The 19917-nt window shown below is 36.5% G+C and overlaps 1 protein-coding gene across 3 annotated transcripts in view; it reads right to left on the bottom strand.

The window, feature by feature from the left end:
- SPOCK3 (SPARC/osteonectin, cwcv and kazal like domains proteoglycan 3) overlaps positions 1–19917 on the bottom strand; it is a 334334-nt gene that overhangs the window by 2945 nt on the left and 311472 nt on the right. For all 3 annotated transcript variants that reach the window (XM_021706488.1, XM_021706490.1, XM_021706489.1), the window contains 3 exons: positions 9318–9539; positions 2589–2651; positions 1065–1202 (listed from right to left, as the gene is read on the bottom strand). In XM_021706488.1, coding sequence (XP_021562163.1) covers positions 1065–1202; positions 2589–2651; positions 9318–9539 — 423 coding nt within the window. The remainder of the gene's footprint in view (positions 1–1064; positions 1203–2588; positions 2652–9317; positions 9540–19917) is intronic.

Raw genomic sequence — 19917 nt, 5'->3', positions numbered from 1 at the left:
TAAGATATTTATTGAGTGCTACTTCTTTCTATTTAAGTCTAATCATATTGGCCAAGTCAGCAAACCCAAATTAAGCTATTTAAAATGTTTTAGAATAAATGAATGCAGAATGGGAATTTAAGGATTAAATGAGTTTTTTTTATTGCTTACCATTTGCTTTTTCCTAAATAATCTTAGTCTATCAGTCTAAAAATTGCTTGAAGAAGACATCCAAATATTTTCTAAAGTAAAAGACTAAGTATTTTTATGTTTGATAAGTAGTATTAGATGAAACAACCTATTCATTACTGGTGTGTGTGTGTGTGTGTGTGTGTGTCTGTAGCAAAGTGGTTTCTGTAGCGAAAATCCTCCACAGTACAAATAAAAATACTGACTTGAAACTTGCATTCTAGAAAGATATTTTACAAAGTACAAAAGATACCATATTTGAAACTGTAGAATGCAAGTGTATGATATCCTACTTAGTTGTTACATTATTTTAGGTATCTGCATAAACATGCATGTTTCCAGAAAGAATTAGAATATTACTTATAATTACCCTGTAACTAATTAAACTACATTTTCCTCACCCAAACACAAGGAAACATGCTCATAGAGCAATGATTTGTGGACATTTAAGAAGGTTTGTTATTCTTTGGTTGTGAGCCAATACCTCCCCTGTCATCCCCTCACAGGCATGCAGCAAGATGGTGAGATGAGATGTAGGAGGTGTGCTGGAGAGATGACACAGCACAGTATCATCTTCATCTGACAAGGAGGAGGAAGAACAATAGAGGTCTGCCTTACCTGAGAGAAGTATCTAACAGCCTTCTGAACTTGAAGTAGGAAAGGAACACAGCTTTTACTTATTCTCCCTAAGATACCTATATTATGCAATGCCATTTATGATTTGTACGCATTTTTAAGTTGGGAGGTGAAAGTCTTTTTGTCAATTCCTCCACCTCATCTGTTCTGTAGTCTCTGCATTGGGCAGGTCCTCATCAAATGCTTGAACAAACAAGTGAGGCTCTGAAGCCTGTAATCTCATGCTTGGAAATTATTAAATAGGTAGAACTTCTCCTTACCACAGTCGGCAACACCATTTATTCTGGATCCCAGGATTTCGTTTCCGTATCTGTCAACACACCAGCACTGCCCAGCACTGCCATGGCACTGTGTTGGCTTGTAGTAGCCATCTTCATCACACAGGGGGATGTACTGTCCTGTGGGACACACACAGTTGGTGAGTAAGCTGTGCTTCGTTGTGGTAGGCACTGTTATGCATTAATATGTTCAATTCATACACATAGGGAATGTCAGCCATACTCCAGGCCAGGGTCAGTGACATCGTGGAGGACATCAGGCAAGCCCCCTGCCCTCATGAGCTGCCGTTGCAGAACAAACCACAGACATTTCATAGATGAATTTCCTTTCTCAAGTAAACTACTATCTTCCCATTTCTCTTTCTGCAAAGGATAGTGTTTTCAGAGATATAATGGAGAGTCAGAATTTGATTAATGCCATACTCCTGTCGTCACCCAGCACAGCACAGGACTCTTCACCATGTGTCTTCATCACTGCCAGCATTTTTCCATTCCCCCAAGAGTTCATTCCTATAGCCCAAGCTCTTTCTTCATCAAGTGGTTTTCCTCAACTGCAATGCTGCCACTCCTCTCTACACGTTGTTCATGTCAACTAGGATTCCTTTCCTCTCTCCTCCACTTCAAGACTAGACTTCAGTGTGATCCCCAATTTAAGGTCTTCTCTTCAGTTGGAAGTTTTTTCATGAACCTTCTGTCGTGCATGTACGTGTGTGGTTGTCACTGTGTGCTTTCCCCACTTCCTGCGATATCCTCTGTGAATGGACATATTTAGGTTCTCTCTGCTTTCATTGTTGTATGAACAATATTTCTTAAGCTCACTGTCTAGTGGGAATAATAGGAAAGACAGACATATCTCACACAGAATACAGCACATTGCTAATAATAAATGCTTAATTGGTAATTTAAAAGTGAGGCACAAAAGTGAAGTAAGGTAGTAAAAAATAGTAATGAAAAACACTAAAAAGTCTGCTCACTTTTCTGAGGTACTAGGGGATTTTTTCACCCTTTAATAGAAGTACTTGCTTTAAATAATATATATAAGTGAGTGTGTGTGTATATATATGTGTGTGTATATATATATATATACACATATATACACACACACACACACACACTTATGTGTATGTGTGTATATATATGTCTGTGTGTGTATATATATACACACAGACATATATAAAACATATTTGCCATTAATTCTTAAATTGTTAACCATAGAAGTACAATTAAATTTTCTGCTGATGTTTTAACTATAGCATTCCTTAAATCTCTTTTTTACTTAATAACTTTCAAAATGAACATTATATTATGGTAATAAAACAGACATAATATCTTTCAATAGGTAAGGTAATAAAAGTAAGTTTAATGGCTTTCAAAAAGTTCATAAATTTTGTTGCTGAGATTTAGTGCAGTCTATCTTTGTTGGATTAATATTGATTTTATGCTGCTGTTTCCCTGGGGTTATTTATGTAAGCGATAAAGCCTTCAGAAGAATGATCTATGACTCACCTAGGAGCTTCCTCACCCCTTGCCGCTTCTGAATATTGCTGAGCTCCGTCTGGCAAGGTGGGTCTGCAATGACATTAAAAATGTTACTTCAAGGATTATAGTTAAACGAAGGAAGTGGAATTTCTATATTATGGAACTTCAGTTAAGCTTTGCATGCCTCAGAAGACACATGTACATTAACTGGTCTATTTGTGAAGATATATTCATGGAGACACATAGGGGTGTGTGTGTGTGTGTGTGTGTGTGTGTGTGTGTGCGCTTAGAGTGCTCATGCTGCTTTCCTGGTTATTAATAGATCAATCTTGTTTTCTTCAGAATGCCTGCATTGGATAAAAAAAACTATGACGAGTACTTATATGATGGAAAATACTTCTTATCATTGATTTTTAAAAGGTCAGTCACCTCAGCCATGTAAACCCAATTTATTGACTGCTGCTCAAACAATTAACTGATAGCTTCCCCCCTCTTGGACAGGTTTCTATGATACCAAGAAATAGCTTTGCACTATAAAAGTCATCTATGAAAGAGTTACTCCTTCCTTCAAGTTATCTTAGAGTCCCTATTATAAGTTTTAATAATGTATAATACTGACAGACATTGGTCTTTTTAGTGTCACCCAAATATGCAATTTAGAAACAGAACATAATATGAAATAATTTCTGATAAGTGATTATTTTAATAGTAAACTTAAATCATTTAAACCAATTTGGAAATAAGCCTGCCTTTTTTCAAACTCAACCACTTAAAGGAGGACACTTGTAGAAAAGTCAAAAATAGTTTGTCTTATATATCACTGTTACGTATACAGTTGACTCTCCATGTCTGTGAGCTTTGCATTTGCATACTGAGCCAACCACCAATCTAAAATAAAAATACAAATACAAATATGGTATAACAACTATACACATAGCATTTACATTATATTAGGTATGATATGTAATCTAGAGATGGTTTATAGAAGAATGTGAGTAGGTTTTATACAGATGCTGTGCTGTTTTACAGGAGGAATTTGAGCATCTGCTGATTTAGGTGTCCATGGATGGTCCTGAGACCAATCCCCCTCAGGTAATGAGAGGCAACTTTATATAATTATATACATGTGTGTGTGTTTGTGTATGTATTCTTACTTGAAAGCAGTTTAACATATTTTATATTCATATTATGAAAACTTGCTGTTAACATGTTTTATATAAAACAGAATCATACACTATTAAAGCAACAATAATAAGCTAGCTCCTACTGTCCTGTAGTACATCTTTTTAGGGAAAAGGCAGAGTACAATTAATTCAAATAATTTAAAAATTTTTAATGTATCGACCTCAAAATATTAAATTGTATATAAGTAACAAGGTAGAATAAAACGAGATAGCTGCTTCATATATATTTTATAGTTTAATATATGAAACCAAAAGATGTCTCATCTTGTAAAACATAAAATGTGAAGAACAAATGATATGTTTGAAATTCCTGAATAATTACCTTATTATTTTACCTCATTTTGAAATTAATTCAATGGACCCCTCTGTTTTTCCTAATAATTTCATGAGTCTTTTGTATTAAAGGAATAGAAATCTATTTGCATAGCTGCTTATAAAACAGACATTCTACATTTTACTGTCCTCCAAATATGACATCTTCAAACCAAGAAGAAAAATTTCAAATTATATTGAGGCCTGGTGTGATGGCTCAAGCCTGTAATAGCAGCACTTTGGGAGGCCGAGGTGAGAGGATTGCTTTAGCTCAGGGGTTCGAGCATGCCACTGCACTCAAACCTGGGCAACAGAGTGAGACTTCGACTCAAAAAAAAAAAAGTACCATTAAATTATATTGAAAACAGTTCTTCTCGTGGCTATGGGCTAGTATTCTAATATGGTGGCTACCTGAACATCTTGATACATTTGAGGCTGGGTTGTACTTGAAAACCCAGGTATACTTGAGAGTCTGTCTTTTAATTAGTAACCTCACGAATAAACCTGATTACCAAAGCCACAAGATCTGTGTAAGGGAACATTTTAGGATTTCAAGAGAAACCATCATAAATCAGGCAGTACAATTGCATATAATATTTAATTTGAAACTATTTTCTTGTTAGTTTTAAGCCAGCCCTGTAAATTTGGCCTTTAAGCATACTTACAGCAGTTAACCGACATTTCATCTACCATTTAAACTCACTTGCAAAGAACTGCTCAAGATGAAAGGATAGTAACTTGATTATTCCTTTCAATAATTAAGTTGCAACCTAATTGTATTAAGATTTAGACAATTAGACTTTGACTATTCAGTTTGGGTTATAGGTACAAATTCATATCATAAGATTTACTTTTTCTAATCTGTGTAATACTAAGTAGTGTTTTAGGCTTGGAGGAAATTCTCATGCTATGTGATTAAAATTACAAAAGAATCATAATTTAATAAATTCTTAGATTTAATAGTTATTAGAATTTATGATTAATTGCTCTAAAATAATAAGGGAAAGAAGAATAAAAAATTATAGGATAAATTTCTAGATGTTGTTTTTAAAAAGAACATTGTTCCTTGTTTGGCATGCTGGATTTAAAAACCTACACCCTACACTGGAGTCATTCACACAGTTGATAATTTTCACAATAACAATAGTTTTATTTATCCATGCAATTTTGAACTGAATAAAATGTCATTGGTAAAAATAAGGAAATATCTATATGTTGATGATAGTTATGATAAACAAGTATTTTTCTATCCTTGCAATAGTCATTTTTTAAAAAATACAGTTTTATTAGCTGTCAACTGTATATGACAACTGAGAGTCAAACTAAAAGCAAGTGTACACTGTGGAGGTTTGTGAATGAACCTCTAGGTTGGCAGCATATGGTCGCACAGGCTGTGCACAGGACAACTCCAAAGAGGCACCACTCATTTGCACTGCAGGATCAGTGGTGTCAGGAGGTTTCACAGCAAGGCAGCCTCTCACTCCTTCTTAAGCCAACTGCCTTTGTTCACATCTTCTCAATGTTTAGTTAGTTGGATAACCTCTCACAGAGTGGATACACTTTTTAAAAAAAAACTCCAGTAGGTTTATCTGAACCACAGAAATTTTGAATATTCACAATTCCAAATTCTCTGTATTTAATGGCTTTCGTTTAATAGGAAAGACATTTCTCTTAAAATTAAAGAGTTAATCCACATGACCCATATTTGGATATCTCTTCCTGAAGATTAAATGTATAAATAACCTCCCAAAATGCCATAAATTGTCATTGAATTCCTGTTGGATAAACTAGTGATTGAAATAAGACTTACTGATGCTTTCTATACTGAATGGGACTTTCCAACAAGCTGCAGAGTGATGTCACTGTAGCATTTGAGAACAATAACCTTGGTAATTCTGAAAGCAGAATTAGAACTACTTGGAGACAGAAGCCAAAGTCTTTCATTTCAAATGAAATGAGTTTGTTCATGTACTCATTCCATACGTGTTACTTAAGATCAATAAGCATCAATCTTTAGCCACAAAATGGGAATGATCATACTGTCACAGAGCTGTGTGGGTAATAAATGATTATGTGTACATGGAAGACCAAATGGTATATAGCTATACCATCCTGAATGCATCTTGTCTTGTCTGAAAGACTAGGTGGAGTTGAATGAATGTTAGTTTTTCACTTTCTTTTAGTTAGTTTTCTTGATCTTAAAAGCACAACAGAATTTTAAATGAAACAGCAACTAATAATTGACTTACTTTTCAGAGTGGAAGTTTTGACATACTTATGAACATATGTTATTATCACTTAAGGGAACTAAAATCCCAAATTATTATTCCTTTGGCTCACTCATTCAGGATTATTTAGAATCAAGAATCCCACAGATTACAATCATATCCATTTTGCATTATACTTTGTTGTGATTTCAGAAAACTAATTATTGAAACTAATTTGCTTTTAAATTAAAATTAAAGCATTTTCCCTTGAAAAATTACAAGTATTTTACTTGCTTGAAATTTTACATTCTTAACTTCATTTATTAAAGTTTAACATTAGGCTTAATTTTATATTTTAAAAGATTGTTTTAAAAAAATTACTTTATTTGCCATATGTTTTCTGAGACTATGAAGACAGTCTTAAAAGTCCAAATTAAGTTTTCAGACAACTTGGATTAATAACTTGTCCTTCTACCCTATTTTCCCCTCTCTTTTCTATCTGCTCGCCATATATATGTATACACACACACACACACACACACACTATATATATATACACACACACTGTATACATATACACACACACACACTTAAGAATTTCAGGAAAACATTCTTTTATAAGATGAAACGTTTGAAAAACTGGTTTGTAATTTAATGGCTTTTTAAAATGAAAGTGTCTATTGACCTAAAGGAATACATAAAAACATGGTAGTATCTTACAACTGGCCCTCTCCATTCCCCTAACAGATTTTTAACTTCTTCTAGCATATTAAAGTAATGAAAAGGTGGCTAAGAGTTTAGCAAACCTCTTCTAAGCTTTAAAGAAGTTGTATAAATTCTTTTACAAGCTTGAGCACCATTTATTAAATGGTTTGTACTGTGCATTAAATGATCCCAGAGAGTAAGTCTTCATATGACTATACACATTTGGATACTTTGGGAGAATGCAGCTTCATACCTGCAAAGTAGATAAAATTTTGCTTTAGAGACCTTTAATCAATTGTATAGATACTGCTGAAAAATCCAGGAATGTTCTAAGATGAAAGTATTTATCTGTTTCTGTAGATAAAGCATTTTGCATTTTTCAGAATATTTTTAAATGTTCATGTATAAACATGCTATCATAACACAAAAACTAAAATGACATTTGTTATCATAAGGTTATGACTACACATCTTTTTATAGCAGTTTGCCTGAATTTTAGTTTTTTAGCAGTATTCAGCTACCTAGAAAATACATATATAATAGTCAACAATTGTGTGTTTTTGTATGTGTGTGTGATTTAAAATATTTTAATATCACAAATCTATTTTTTTAAACTTTGTTTAAAGAGACTTATAAATAGTTAAGCTACTCAGCTAAGCCTGTTGTGAACCCACTACTAAACAATTTATGAATAATCACTTCATCCCTAATTACTAAATTATTATTAAATGCGAAAAAGTAATTGAGATACGATAGTAAAACACTATATATACATACACATATATGTGTATGAAATCATGTGAGTTTTTCATATCAAAGACAGAAACATTGGCATACTTTATTTGTTTGAGGTTTTTTTGTTGTTGTTCGTTTTTTTGGTTTTTTTTTGAGTTGGAGTCTCACTCTGTAACCCAAACTGGAGTGCAGGTGCACACTCACAGCCACTGCAGCCTCTACCTGCTGGGCTCAGGTGATCCTTCCTCCTCAACCTTCCACGTAGCTGGAGCTACAGGCACGCACTACCACGGGCAGCTCATTTTTTGATTTATTGTAGAGATGAGGAATCACCAAGTTGCCAAGCCTGGACTTGAACCCCTGAGCTCAGGCAATCCTCTCACCTCGGCCTCCCAAAGTGCTGGGATTACAGGGTTGTCTTACCATGCCCGGCTGGTATAGTTTAAAGTAGCTTGTTCATTTTCTTATCTGTCAAGAATTTTTTTTTTTTTTTTTTTTGAGTTGGAATCTCACTCTGTCGCCCAGCCTGGAGTACAGTGGCTGCTCCCGGCCACCGCAGCCTCGACCTGCTGGGCTCCGGTGGTCCTTCTGCCTCAGCCTTCCAAGTAGGTGGAACTACGGGTGCGCGCTGCCACTCCTGTCTGATTTTTGATTTATTGTAGAGATGAGGTCTCGCCAGGCGGGTCTCAAACCCGCGGGCTTGGGCAATCCACTCACCCTGGCCTCCCAAAGGTGCGGGATTACAGGCTGAGCCACCGAGCCCGGCTTCTGTCAAGAATTTTAAAAAGCATTGACAATACCCAGTATTACTACATTAAACTAATTCCCAAGTTTTTTTTTTCTAAATTAGCATTGAAATTACACTTACCTATGTTTACTTAGTTTGCCAAAACTTTATCACAATGTGAGATGTACTGCCTCTGTTTCCCTATACATACTGAATGTCAATGCCCCTGACTGATTCTGTAAGCCTGAGTTCAATGGTATACTGTGCGAACATTTCCCAAAACAGAAGATGCACAGAGAAGTGCTGTTCCAACTCTTCACTTGCCTCACCTCTCCTGGGGTATTAAGACACTTTTTATGCTGGTGAGTTTTTAGAAAGCTAAGCTATTTCGAAAAGTTTGAAAGACTAAGTCATTTTAAAATCAAATGAGTAAAATTAACTTTATGGTGAATGCTCTGGTTCGTTTAGCTCATTTAACAAGATCACAAAATAGAACATTAAAACTCCACAGTATAGTGATAAAAAACCCATTTATTTTACACCGTGGGCAAAGCAGATAGCAAATTAATTTTAATGATTAATTTTAATATCTATATTCTTATATCTCTGTGTGCTTCTTTGTGGTTCATAATAGAAACTATAATGAAGTGCGTTAGTATAAAATATTAATTACTATTTTTCATCTTATTTGGCTTTTTTGCATCTCTAGCAGAGTTATTTTGCTCAGCATGCCACTTATTTGCTCTTTTATTAAATGCTTGAGTTGGAAAGAGTATTGAAATGAATGGGACATAGTTTTTGGGCACTATTTTTTTTTTCATGAAGACATAGATAAGATTTGACATGCAGGTCAACTATTTGCATTTGTAGGTGTGTCATTTTTTACCTTGCTGTCTCTGGAAGCAATAGCACCATTCATTGTTAGATATCAAACTGTCCTTGTATGTGTCACAAGAATTGAAGAATGCCTTGGTACATTGTTCATTCTTATCAAGGTAAATGCTTCCAAGCTCTGACTGATCCAAAAGCAGGTCATAGTTTGTATCAAGTCTGTTAAACATCCAGCCAAGTGAATCCTTGCAAATTGGCAAGATACTGGTATCAAATCCTAAAGAGAATGAAATAAAATGATTAACTAAATAATGACAGACGCCACGAGCAAAGAGCAAAACAAATCAACACAATATGTATTTAGTACAGGGAACCAGCTGAGTAATCAGAGAAGTAGGGCATTAAATTCATCTTGGGTACTTTGTTTCAAAGTAAAGTAGATCCCACTGGAGACTCTGACCTTCTTTATCTTATTCAAATTCCTAACTAAGAGGCCTGGGGATTCACGCCTGATGAGGACTCATCAGATGGGTTTTATTACCCTATTACACTGTATACTGAAGTTTGTTTAACAGTCTGACTCTGACATAGCATCACACAGCAGATAAGGAAATAAATATTTTATGACCCTACAAAGCAGTCTCTTGTGAACTCCCAGGCTTCATTCACCCTTTTCTGATTTCCAAAATTACTTAGATAGGAACTATAAGTTGCCAGTCAAGAAATCCTTGGATCCACCTTTAACCTGCAAGTCCCCACTTGGAAATGTCCCTTCTTCTCAGGCCAAACCAGTGAAAATCTCACATGTATTCATCTGTGGTTTTTATAATTTCTGCCTTCCTAAAATACAAAATACAATTAAACCACCACAGACATAAACTCTTTAGACTGAGTCCTGTGCCTGGTCAATCACAGCTGGCTCAGAATAAACCTCTTCAAGCTAATTCGGCTGAAATTGAAATTTTGCATCGACGTAGTGATATCTGCCTTTCAGTATAGTTATAAAAATTAATTAACCAGAAAGCACTTGGTACTAATTAGTCACTTACTTGATGACAACTAAAATTGTAATGATAAATTATTGGGTTGATGCATAAGTTCGTAGTGTTTGCTTTTGGCATGGCAACATCGTGGTATTGGGAGTTTATCATTTGTCATTTGTAGTGACGATATTGCGCTTCTGAGTATGCCTTGCTTTTGCAGATTTGAAGAAAGTGCTATTTGTGGGCTAACAAAGATGGAGTGTCAAGTGGAAAAAAAATGAGCACTTTTGATGCCTTCTGTTTTAGGTTAACAGAGGAGGAGTAAAGGCAGCGGAGGTGGCTCAAAACATTTGTGCCATGTACAGGAAGAATACCATCGAGGAAGGCACAGCAAGAAAATGGTTTTGTCATTTTACAAAGGGCCACTACTTTTACCTGAGTGATTCTTCATGTTCAAGAAGACCATCAGACTTTTATGAAGACTGTTTAAATGCTTTAATCCACAATGATCCATGCCACTCAACCAGAGAATTGGCAAATGTGATGAACTGTGAACAATCATTGTGCAACATTTTCACTCCGTAGACAAGCAGAAACGCTATGAATTTTAAGCATTATCCAATATTTAATTGCTCAAGCTTCTTCTGAATAAACAGTATAGCATGATAATAAATGCTTTACTAGAGATATGTAACAATTATTAAATAACATCCTATTATAGTGAACCAAAATTCATTTTCATTCATTGAAATAAAACGCCATTTTTTAAAAAAGCATAATGAACACATAATATAAGCAATACCCTTAATAATGCCCCAAAGCTTGGAAGAACTATGATGCCTTCTGCTTCTCTCAAGGCGATGTTTAAAATGACGAATGTGCTCCCCTGGCAGCCAGTGGGGTGCCCTCGGCAGCAGGCATGGAGAGGTGATGGAACTGCGTCTGTATCCAAGCCACGTGCTATGAGTGATGGGTGACCCTGAGTAAACCACACATCTCGCTAAGCCTCAGTGTGTCCAAAATAGCATCAGAGGCATTGTCAGTGTTTTGAACCATTTTTTAAAAAATGTGCTTTTGACAATTCCTATTTTCAGGATTCAGGGAGCTGAATATGTATTCTGCTGATCTAGTTGTTGTCTTATTTGCTATTTACACTCATCAAAAGTGAAAGTAAACAGATGACTCAGTTAGCTGGCATGGGAGAGAGTGGAGTTCTCTCTCAGATGTAGTAGTTAATTTTATGCTCTAGTTACACAAAATCTATTTTGGTAGCTTGCTTGCTATACGTTGAGTTATAAAATTAATTGCAAATAAAGATATGGATACTTAGCATTAAATGTTGAGTAGGTACTGACTTTAGGCAAGCGGAGGTTGAGAAATTTACAATTTCTCCACCCTTTTGAAATTTGCACTATTCATTTATTCAGAAGATATTTAGTGCTTTATATCTGTGTATCAACATATCAGGCAATGGAGATACAAAGGTAAAAGTTATACTTGTGGCATTTTCATAAAAGCATAGAAAATAAATTTCAATCTTTTTTCCTTTGTTTGCATTTTCTTTGTAAAACTGCTTGCAGAATCTCCCACTCAAGCAAACAGCAAATATCAATTGCTCATTTCCTGTTTACTGTCAAGCCCTGACCTTTATTCTGAGAATAAAATATTTTAAAAGTATAGATTAGACCCCTATTCTCTTGACACTTACTTTTAAAACAGCATGTTTTGAAGTATTCGTTTAAACTGTTCTTTAATAAAGAACTCTTAGCCGGGCTCGGTTGCTCAGCCTGTAATCCCGTGCCTTTGGGAGGCTGCGGTGAGTGGATTGCCTGAGCCCGTGGGTTTGAGACCCGCCTGGGCAGCGAGACCTCATCTCTACAATAAATAAAAAAATCAGCTGGGCGTGGTAGCGCATGCTTGTAATTCCGGCTACTTGGAAGTCTGAGGCGGAAGGATTGCCGGAGCCCAGCAGGTTGAGGCTGCAGTGACCGGGAGCGGCCACTACACTCCAGTCTGGGCGACAGAGTGAGACTCCAACTCAAAAATAAAAAAATAAAAAAAAAAAAAAAAAAAGAACTCTTATTAAAGCAACATGCAGAAAACAAATATATTAAGTTCTCTAATGTCATTCAAAGAAACCAAGTTCTTGTGAGAGCATTTTGGTGTGCCCTTGTTCCAAAGTGTACGAGTGTCTACAGGAGGGGAGAATGACCATCTAATTCCAAGGTGAAGATCTGCTGACATGCCATACGACTGGTCCTGGCACTGCCAGGGTGAGAGTTGACTCGGGAAATAGAGTTAGAGAATAGCCATGCAGATGAAAACAAAGGCTACTCTGAAGGTGCTGAAGGCTCAGACTCAGTACTGAACACAGAAGTATATGAGATGTGTGGTTACAGGGTGTGTAGGTTGAAGGAACTGCCCAGAGCAATGGGGCAGAACACCAGCAGCTAGGGACTTACAAATTTGAGCTCTCTGTCAGAGGAACGTTCGTAGGAGTGTAAAGGTAGACAGGGATGTCATTCACAAGAGAGGGAATACATTTAAAAACATCCAGATAGGATGTCTAGAGGTGAAGCATACAATAACTGAAATAAAACATTAAAACATTCGCTGTATGGTATCGAAGTACATTATACACTGCAGAAGAAAAAAGTCCACAAACCTAAAACGTGTGGTACATGTTATCCAAAATAAAACTCAGAAAAAAAAAATTGAAAAAGAAAAACCAACCCTGAGTCTTACCAAACTGTGTGACAATGTTATTTACCTTAACATATAAGTGTTTGGAGTCTCAGAAAGATACCGCAAGTGTAAGAATTCAGGAAATTATATCAGGAAATAATGACTGAAACTTTCTCAATGTGACGACTATTGCAAATACACAGATAAAAGAACTACAATTAACATTAAGCAGCAAAAAGAAAGAAAACCAAGCCAAGCCATTCCATAATCAAATTGCTGAAAGCCAGCGTCAGAAAGAAAATATTAAAAGTAGCCAGAACAACAGTAAAAATAAGACACACTTTTTACAGAGGCACAAAGATGAGAACAGCATCAAGCTTCTCCTCAGAAGCTATGAAGGTCAGAGAAAGTGGAACATTTTTAGAGTGCTAAAATTAAAAAAAAAAATTTGCCATACTTAGCCAAATTAGTTTTCAAAACTTCAAATAAAGACTTTTTTAAAAAGCAATGTAATAAGAAAGGGATTGGCAGTAGCCAGAAACTGCCAGGGGAGAAGGGTATATAATGTTAATAAGGGTGCCTGATCTAAAAGCAGGCTAAGTGGGTACCAAAGGGAGGCCCAAACTTTACCTGTACGATGACCACCTATATCCCTAATCCTAAATTGTACATCACATCTTTAAAATAAAATAAATTTTTAAAAAGAGTAGAAGGCATGAGGGAGTCAGTGCTCTCTGCTCCTCATTTTAAAAAAATGAACAAACCAAAAAAAAAAAAAGAAAAAACCAAAGTAAAGCTGAAAGATCTTATGAGTTGTCAGAATAATTTCTTGACAAAGAAGGTAATTTCCTCCCCCCTCATTTTAGTCACATTAAAAGCTGATGAGTTGCTTAGAGCAAAAACCAAAACAAATTACTATGGAGTTTACCACATAAGAATTTATATGTATGAAACACAGCACAAAGTATGGTGGGGGATGGGATGGACATGAACTCAGCAGGCTTCCAACAGCATGTGGGAAGTGGTATAATGCTATTTGAAGGTGCACTGTGATAAGTTAATGATGTGTACTGTAGCCACTAAAATATAAAATATATTAATAAACAATGATACTAGTTTTGTATTGCTGCTTTAACAGATTACCACAAAGTTTATTTCCTTAAGTAACATCAGTTTATTATTTGATAATTCTGTGGGTCAAAAGTCCAACAAAGGTCTTAACACAGAAAAGTCAAGGAGTCTGCAGCACTACATTTCTTTCTTGGGGCTCTAGGAAATAATTTGTTTCTTTGTTCAGTTAGGTTTTTGGCAACTTCCAGTTAGGTATCACCCAGATATTACTAGGCATGTGGTCTTTTTCCTCTGTCTTCAAAGCCTTTTCTTCCCTTTTTTTTCTATTTTATTTTTATTTAACTAAGGTTGGGAAAAGTTCTTCACTTTTAAGGACTTATGTGAGTAAATTGGGCCCACTCAGATAATCCAGGATAATCTCCTTAATTCAAAGTCAGGTGATTAACAATTTAGGTACTATCTGTAAACCCAATTCTCTTTCGTTATGTAATATACATATGTAAGTCCAAGTTTAGAATGTGGACACCTTTGAGGAGTCATCATTTTTCTACTATCTAAACCAACAGTGTACTAAAATGCAAATCGTGAAAAATATAAAAATAACATATTTTGTTGAAAATGGCAAGTTATATTAATGTTATGTAATTAATTGTGGTTCAAAATATATGTGTATATCTACATATAGATATATTTAGAGCAGCTTTAGGCTCACAGAAAAATGGAGAGAAATGTACAGAGCCACCCCATTTCTCCCCTCCCCCACATGTGCACAGCCTCTCCTATTAGCAATATCACCCACCACAATGGCACATTTGTTAACACAGATGAATCTACATTGACGTATCATCACCACTCAGAGCTCGTAATTTGGATTAGGTTTACTGTTGGCATTGCACTTTCTGTGGGTTTGGACAAATGTTTAATGACATGTATCCACCATTACAGCTTTATGCAAAGCTGATCCACTGCCCTAAAGTAATTGATGTTCCACTGACTCACCATTCCTTCTCCCTGAACCCTGGAAGCTACTGCTCTTTTGACTGTTTACACATCTTTGCCTTTCCCAGAAAGTCATCTGGTTGGAATTATACTGTATATGGCCTCTTCAGACTGACTTCTTTTACTTAGCAATATGAACTTCCTCCATGCTTCTTTATAGCTTCTAAGTCATTTCTTTTTTTATTTTAGATTCAGGAGACACACATGTGTGTTCACTACATGGACATATTGTGTAATGGTGGGGTTGGGTCTCAGGTGGCCCCTTTCCCAGATAGTGAATACTGTGCCCTGTAGGTAGTTTCTGAACCTTAATTCCCCTCCCCCCTTACTGGTGTTCCCAGTGTCTATTATTTCCATCTTTGTGATTGTTTAGCTCCTAATATGAGTAAGAACATGAGATATGTGGTTTTCTGTTTCTGAGTCAGTTTACTTAGGATGATGATCTCCAGCTCCATCCATGTTGCTACAAAGGACATGATCTTATTCTTTTTATGGCTGCATAGTATTCCATGACATATATATATATATCACATTTTCATTATCCACTGATCATGAGCATTTAGGTTGGTTCCACATCTTTGTAATGATGAATTGTGCTGTGATGAACATGCAGGTGCAGGTGTCTTTGTTATATAACCTCCTTAGGGTAGGTACCTAATAGTGGGGTTGCTGGATCAAATGGTAGACCTACCTTTAGTTCTTTGAGTAGTCTCCATACTGCTTTCCATAGAGGTTGAACTAATATACAATCTTGCCAACAGTGTATATGTGTTCCCTTTTCTCTGCATCTGCTAGCATCTATTGTTTTTTGATTTTGTAATAATGACCTTTCTGACTGGTGTATCTCATTGTGGTTCTAATTTGCATTTTCCTGACAATGAGTGATGTTGAATATTTTTTCATGTTTGCTGGCCATTTGTATATCATCTTTTGAGAGATGTCTTTTCATTTCATTTGTCCACTTTTTACTGAGGTTATTTGCTTTTTCCTTGCTGATTTATTTTTTAGTTCTTTGTAGATTCTGGCTATTAGTCCTTTGTCAGATGTATAGTTTGTGAATATCTTATCCCATTCTGTAGGTTGTCTATGTGTTCTGTTGAATATTTCTTTTGCTGCGGAGAAGGCTTTTAGTTTAATTAGGTCCCACTTATTTTTTGTTTTAGTTGTATATGTGATCTTAGTCATAAACTCTTTGCCTAGGCCAACATCCAGAAGGGTTTTTCCTACATTTTCCTCCAGTAATTTTTTGGTTTCAGGTCTGACAGTTAAGTCTTTAATTCATGTTGAGTTAATTTGTGTATATGGGGAGAGATAGTGATCAAGTTTCATTTTTCTGCATGTAGCTATTCAATTTTCCCAGCACCATTTTTTTGAATAGGGTGTTCATGCCCCAGGGTAAGTTTTTGTCTGTGTTGTCAAAGATAAGTTGATTGTAGGTATTTGGATTTATTTCTGGATTTTCCACGTGTCTGCTCTTGTACCAATACCATGCTGTTTTGGTTACCACAAAATTTTTTTTTTTAATTTTAAGGACGTGGGGTTAGGTACACAAATGTTCATTATGCAAGTACCCTTGTTGATGAGGTGTGTCCCCCTCCCCCATCTGCAATTTCTTTCATCAGAGTTTTGTAGTTCTCCTTGTAGAGATTGTTCACCTCCTTGGTTGAATATATTCTTATATATTTTAGCATTTTGTATGCTATTGTAAATGGAATTGAGTTTTTTATTTGATTCTCAGCTTGATTGTTATGGTGTTTAGCAGTGTTGATTTGTGTATTTGGTTTTGTTTCCTGAGGCGTCACTTAGTTCATTTATCAAGTCCAGGAGTCTTTTGGAGGAGTCTTTAGAGTTTTCCGGGTATAAGATCATATCATCAGCATACAGAGATATCTTGACTTCTTCTTTTCCAATTTGGATACGCTTTATTTCTTTTTCTTCCCTGATTACTCTAGCTAAGACTTCCAGTACTATATTGAATAGTAGGCAAAAATGGGAATCTTTGCCTTCTTCCATTTCTGACGGGAAATGTGTTCAATTTTTCTCCATTCAGAATGACATTGGCTCTGGGTTTGTTGTATATAGCCTTTGTAGTCTTAAGGAATATTCCCTTTAAGCCTATTTTGCTGAGGGTGTTTTTTTTATCACTTCATTATTAGTTTTATCATTTCATTATCATAAAAAGTCATTTTTTTATTGTTGAATAATATCCCCTTGTCTAAATGGGCCTCAGTTAATTTAGTTGTGCACCATTGAAGTACATCTTGGTTGCCTATAAATTTTGGCACATATGAATAATTTATAGGTTTGCAGGTTTTTGTGCGGACATGTTCAAGTCCTTTAGGTAAACACTAGATATAGTAACTGTTGGACTGCATGATAAGAATATCTTCTGTTTTGTAAGAAACAACCACACTGTTTTCCACAATGGTTACCATTTGGCATTTCCACCAGATATGAATGAGAGGCCCTGTTGCCTCTTAGCCGTTTTAAAAGTTCAGTTGTTTGTTTTACTATTGAGATTTGAATTTTTTTTCTGTATAAAAGTCCTTTATCATGTATATATGTTGCAAATATATTTTCCCAGTGTGTGATTTGACTTTTTTTTTTTTGAGTTGGAGTCTCACTCTGTCACCCAGGCTGGAGTGTAGTGGCATGCTCACGGCCACCACAGCGTCGGAATGCTGGGCTCCATTGATCATTCCACCTCAGCTTTCCAAGTAGCCGGAATCACAGGTGCATGCCACCACACCCAGTCAATTTTTTATTTATTGTAGAGATGCGGTCTTGCCAAGTTGCCCGGGCTGGTTTTGAACCCGTGGGCACAGGTAATCCTCTTGCTTCAGCCTCCCAAAGTGCTGGGATTACCGGTTGAGCCACCGAGCCTGGCTGACTTGTCTTTTTTATTTTATAAACAATGTCTTGGGACAACCCCTTCCGGTCCCCTCCTGCTGTGGGAGTTTTTCTTTCCTCAATAAATCCTGCTTTCTCACTAAAAAAAAGAAGTCTCTTGAAATTCAGTAATTCTTAATTTTGATGAAATTTGATTTTTCACTTTTTACTATCTACAAAATCTCGGCTCACCAAAGGCCACACATACTAATTCTTATGCTTTATTCCATAAATTTTATAGTTCTAGGTTTTTTATTCAGGAAAATTAATTTTTATTTAAGGTGAAAATTGCCCTTAGGATTCCCTTCTACCCACTCCCCTATCTGGACAAAAATGAACACTGAGGGCATCCCTCCTCCCTTCTGGGGAAGGCAGTCACCACAGTGAACCTTTCAGCTGAGAGTGATGACTGTGTTTTCCATTTCTTTGAATGTTTCTGTGTGTTGTGCACATGCTGTAGAACATGTCACAGGACATACTTGCAACATTGGCAATAACTACAATGATATGCTAACCATGAGAGCTTCTGGGAGGGAAGGGAATGGCCAAGGGAGACACTCAACTCCAATGTCTCCTCCCATGGTATACCCAGGTTCTCTCTAGATCCTAGAACTCAGAACTGCAGCAGGCTTGGTCATGTGCCAGGAGGCTGCGGGTTTTCCTATTCTCCCCCCTGCCATCACCAAGATAATTGCTAGATCTGTCCTGAAGCTGCACAAATTTTGTGTGAAAAATAGGTACAAATGGGCACTCCCCACTGAAAGGACAGACCAAGAATGGGAAGTCATTTTTCATCTTGTTCTTAAACCCTGACACAATGATGAGAATAAGAAGCTATGCTTTTGGAGAAATGCATATTTTAGGTAAAATTAACTTTACCGACTTTGTCTTTTCAGAAACAGACTTCTGAGGTATCTCATAGTGGCAATCAAGCTTGCTTAGAGTAAAGGGAATTTACAAGGCGCAAGACATCATGCATTGGGCAAGGACTGTAAAAGTCATGAAACTTGTAATTATAAAAGTTATAACCGCTTAGAGGGAGGGCAGGTGGGTATTCGATCTTCCAATAAATTGGGCACTATCTACATGGAAGCCAAGGATTCCCGGAAGCTACCCACTGGGAATGCCTAGGAGATAAGGGGAGGTACACCCTCCATTAAGTCTAAGGAATGTCATTTGGGAAGGTGCAGGAGCATTAGAATCCTTGTCATGCCCTTCTTTGGGGCTGTGATAGTGTGGGCAGACATTAATGGGTCTCTGTGTCACAGGTTCTCCAACACATCCACAGGTGGTCGATAAGAAGTCACAGCAGTCACGGCAGTCACGTGCAACATCATCAAGGAAAGGATTTAAGCCAGGACTCTGGGGTGCTAGACGCCACACTCACCTAGAGTGTAGGCCCACTCCCTGTCTGTGGGGGGTGAACTTTTCTTAAATAAATCTTTTCTTCTCTCACCTCTGTGTGTTGCAATGCTTTGCAATTTACTCAGATCTCTGGGTTCCCAGTGCACACCTCCGGCTTGCCAGCCCCAGCAGTGCTGTGCGCCTCTCTCTGTCTCCACCCTCACCCTGTCCGCCCAGTACCCTAACACCCACTATCCCAATACACCCACTTTTCTTCCTGGTCCTGAATGATAAAACAAAAATGTGACAATTGCAATCAGGAATATTCAGTGAAAAATCAATCAAATAAATATCAAGATCTTGAAGAAGATCACCAAAAATCAGTATACTTATGAAGTCAAGCAACTCATTTTTATAGTTAAATTTAAAACTATTGTGAATATACTGCGGATAAGAAAAGTTGCTCATAAAGTTATAATTTATTGTTATTCTTCATTTTTCTCACATTTTAGAAATTTAGAACAATGGTGGACCAATACTACAAATAATATAGCAGAATCCTAAATGAACAAAAAGCCTATAAATGTATTTTTAAAGTGTGCAACTTGGCGAGACCTCATCTCTACAATAAATCAAAAAATTAGCTGGGTGTGGTAGCGCGCGCCTGTAGTTCCAGCTACTTGG

Source organism: Carlito syrichta, unplaced genomic scaffold, assembly GCF_000164805.1.
Source record: "Carlito syrichta isolate Samal-C Ts95f unplaced genomic scaffold, Tarsius_syrichta-2.0.1 Scaffold315643, whole genome shotgun sequence".
NCBI classification, from domain to species: domain Eukaryota; kingdom Metazoa; phylum Chordata; class Mammalia; order Primates; family Tarsiidae; genus Carlito; species Carlito syrichta.
Note: the sequence above shows the minus strand (reverse complement) of the source record. Positions and strands in the feature narration are given on the sequence as shown.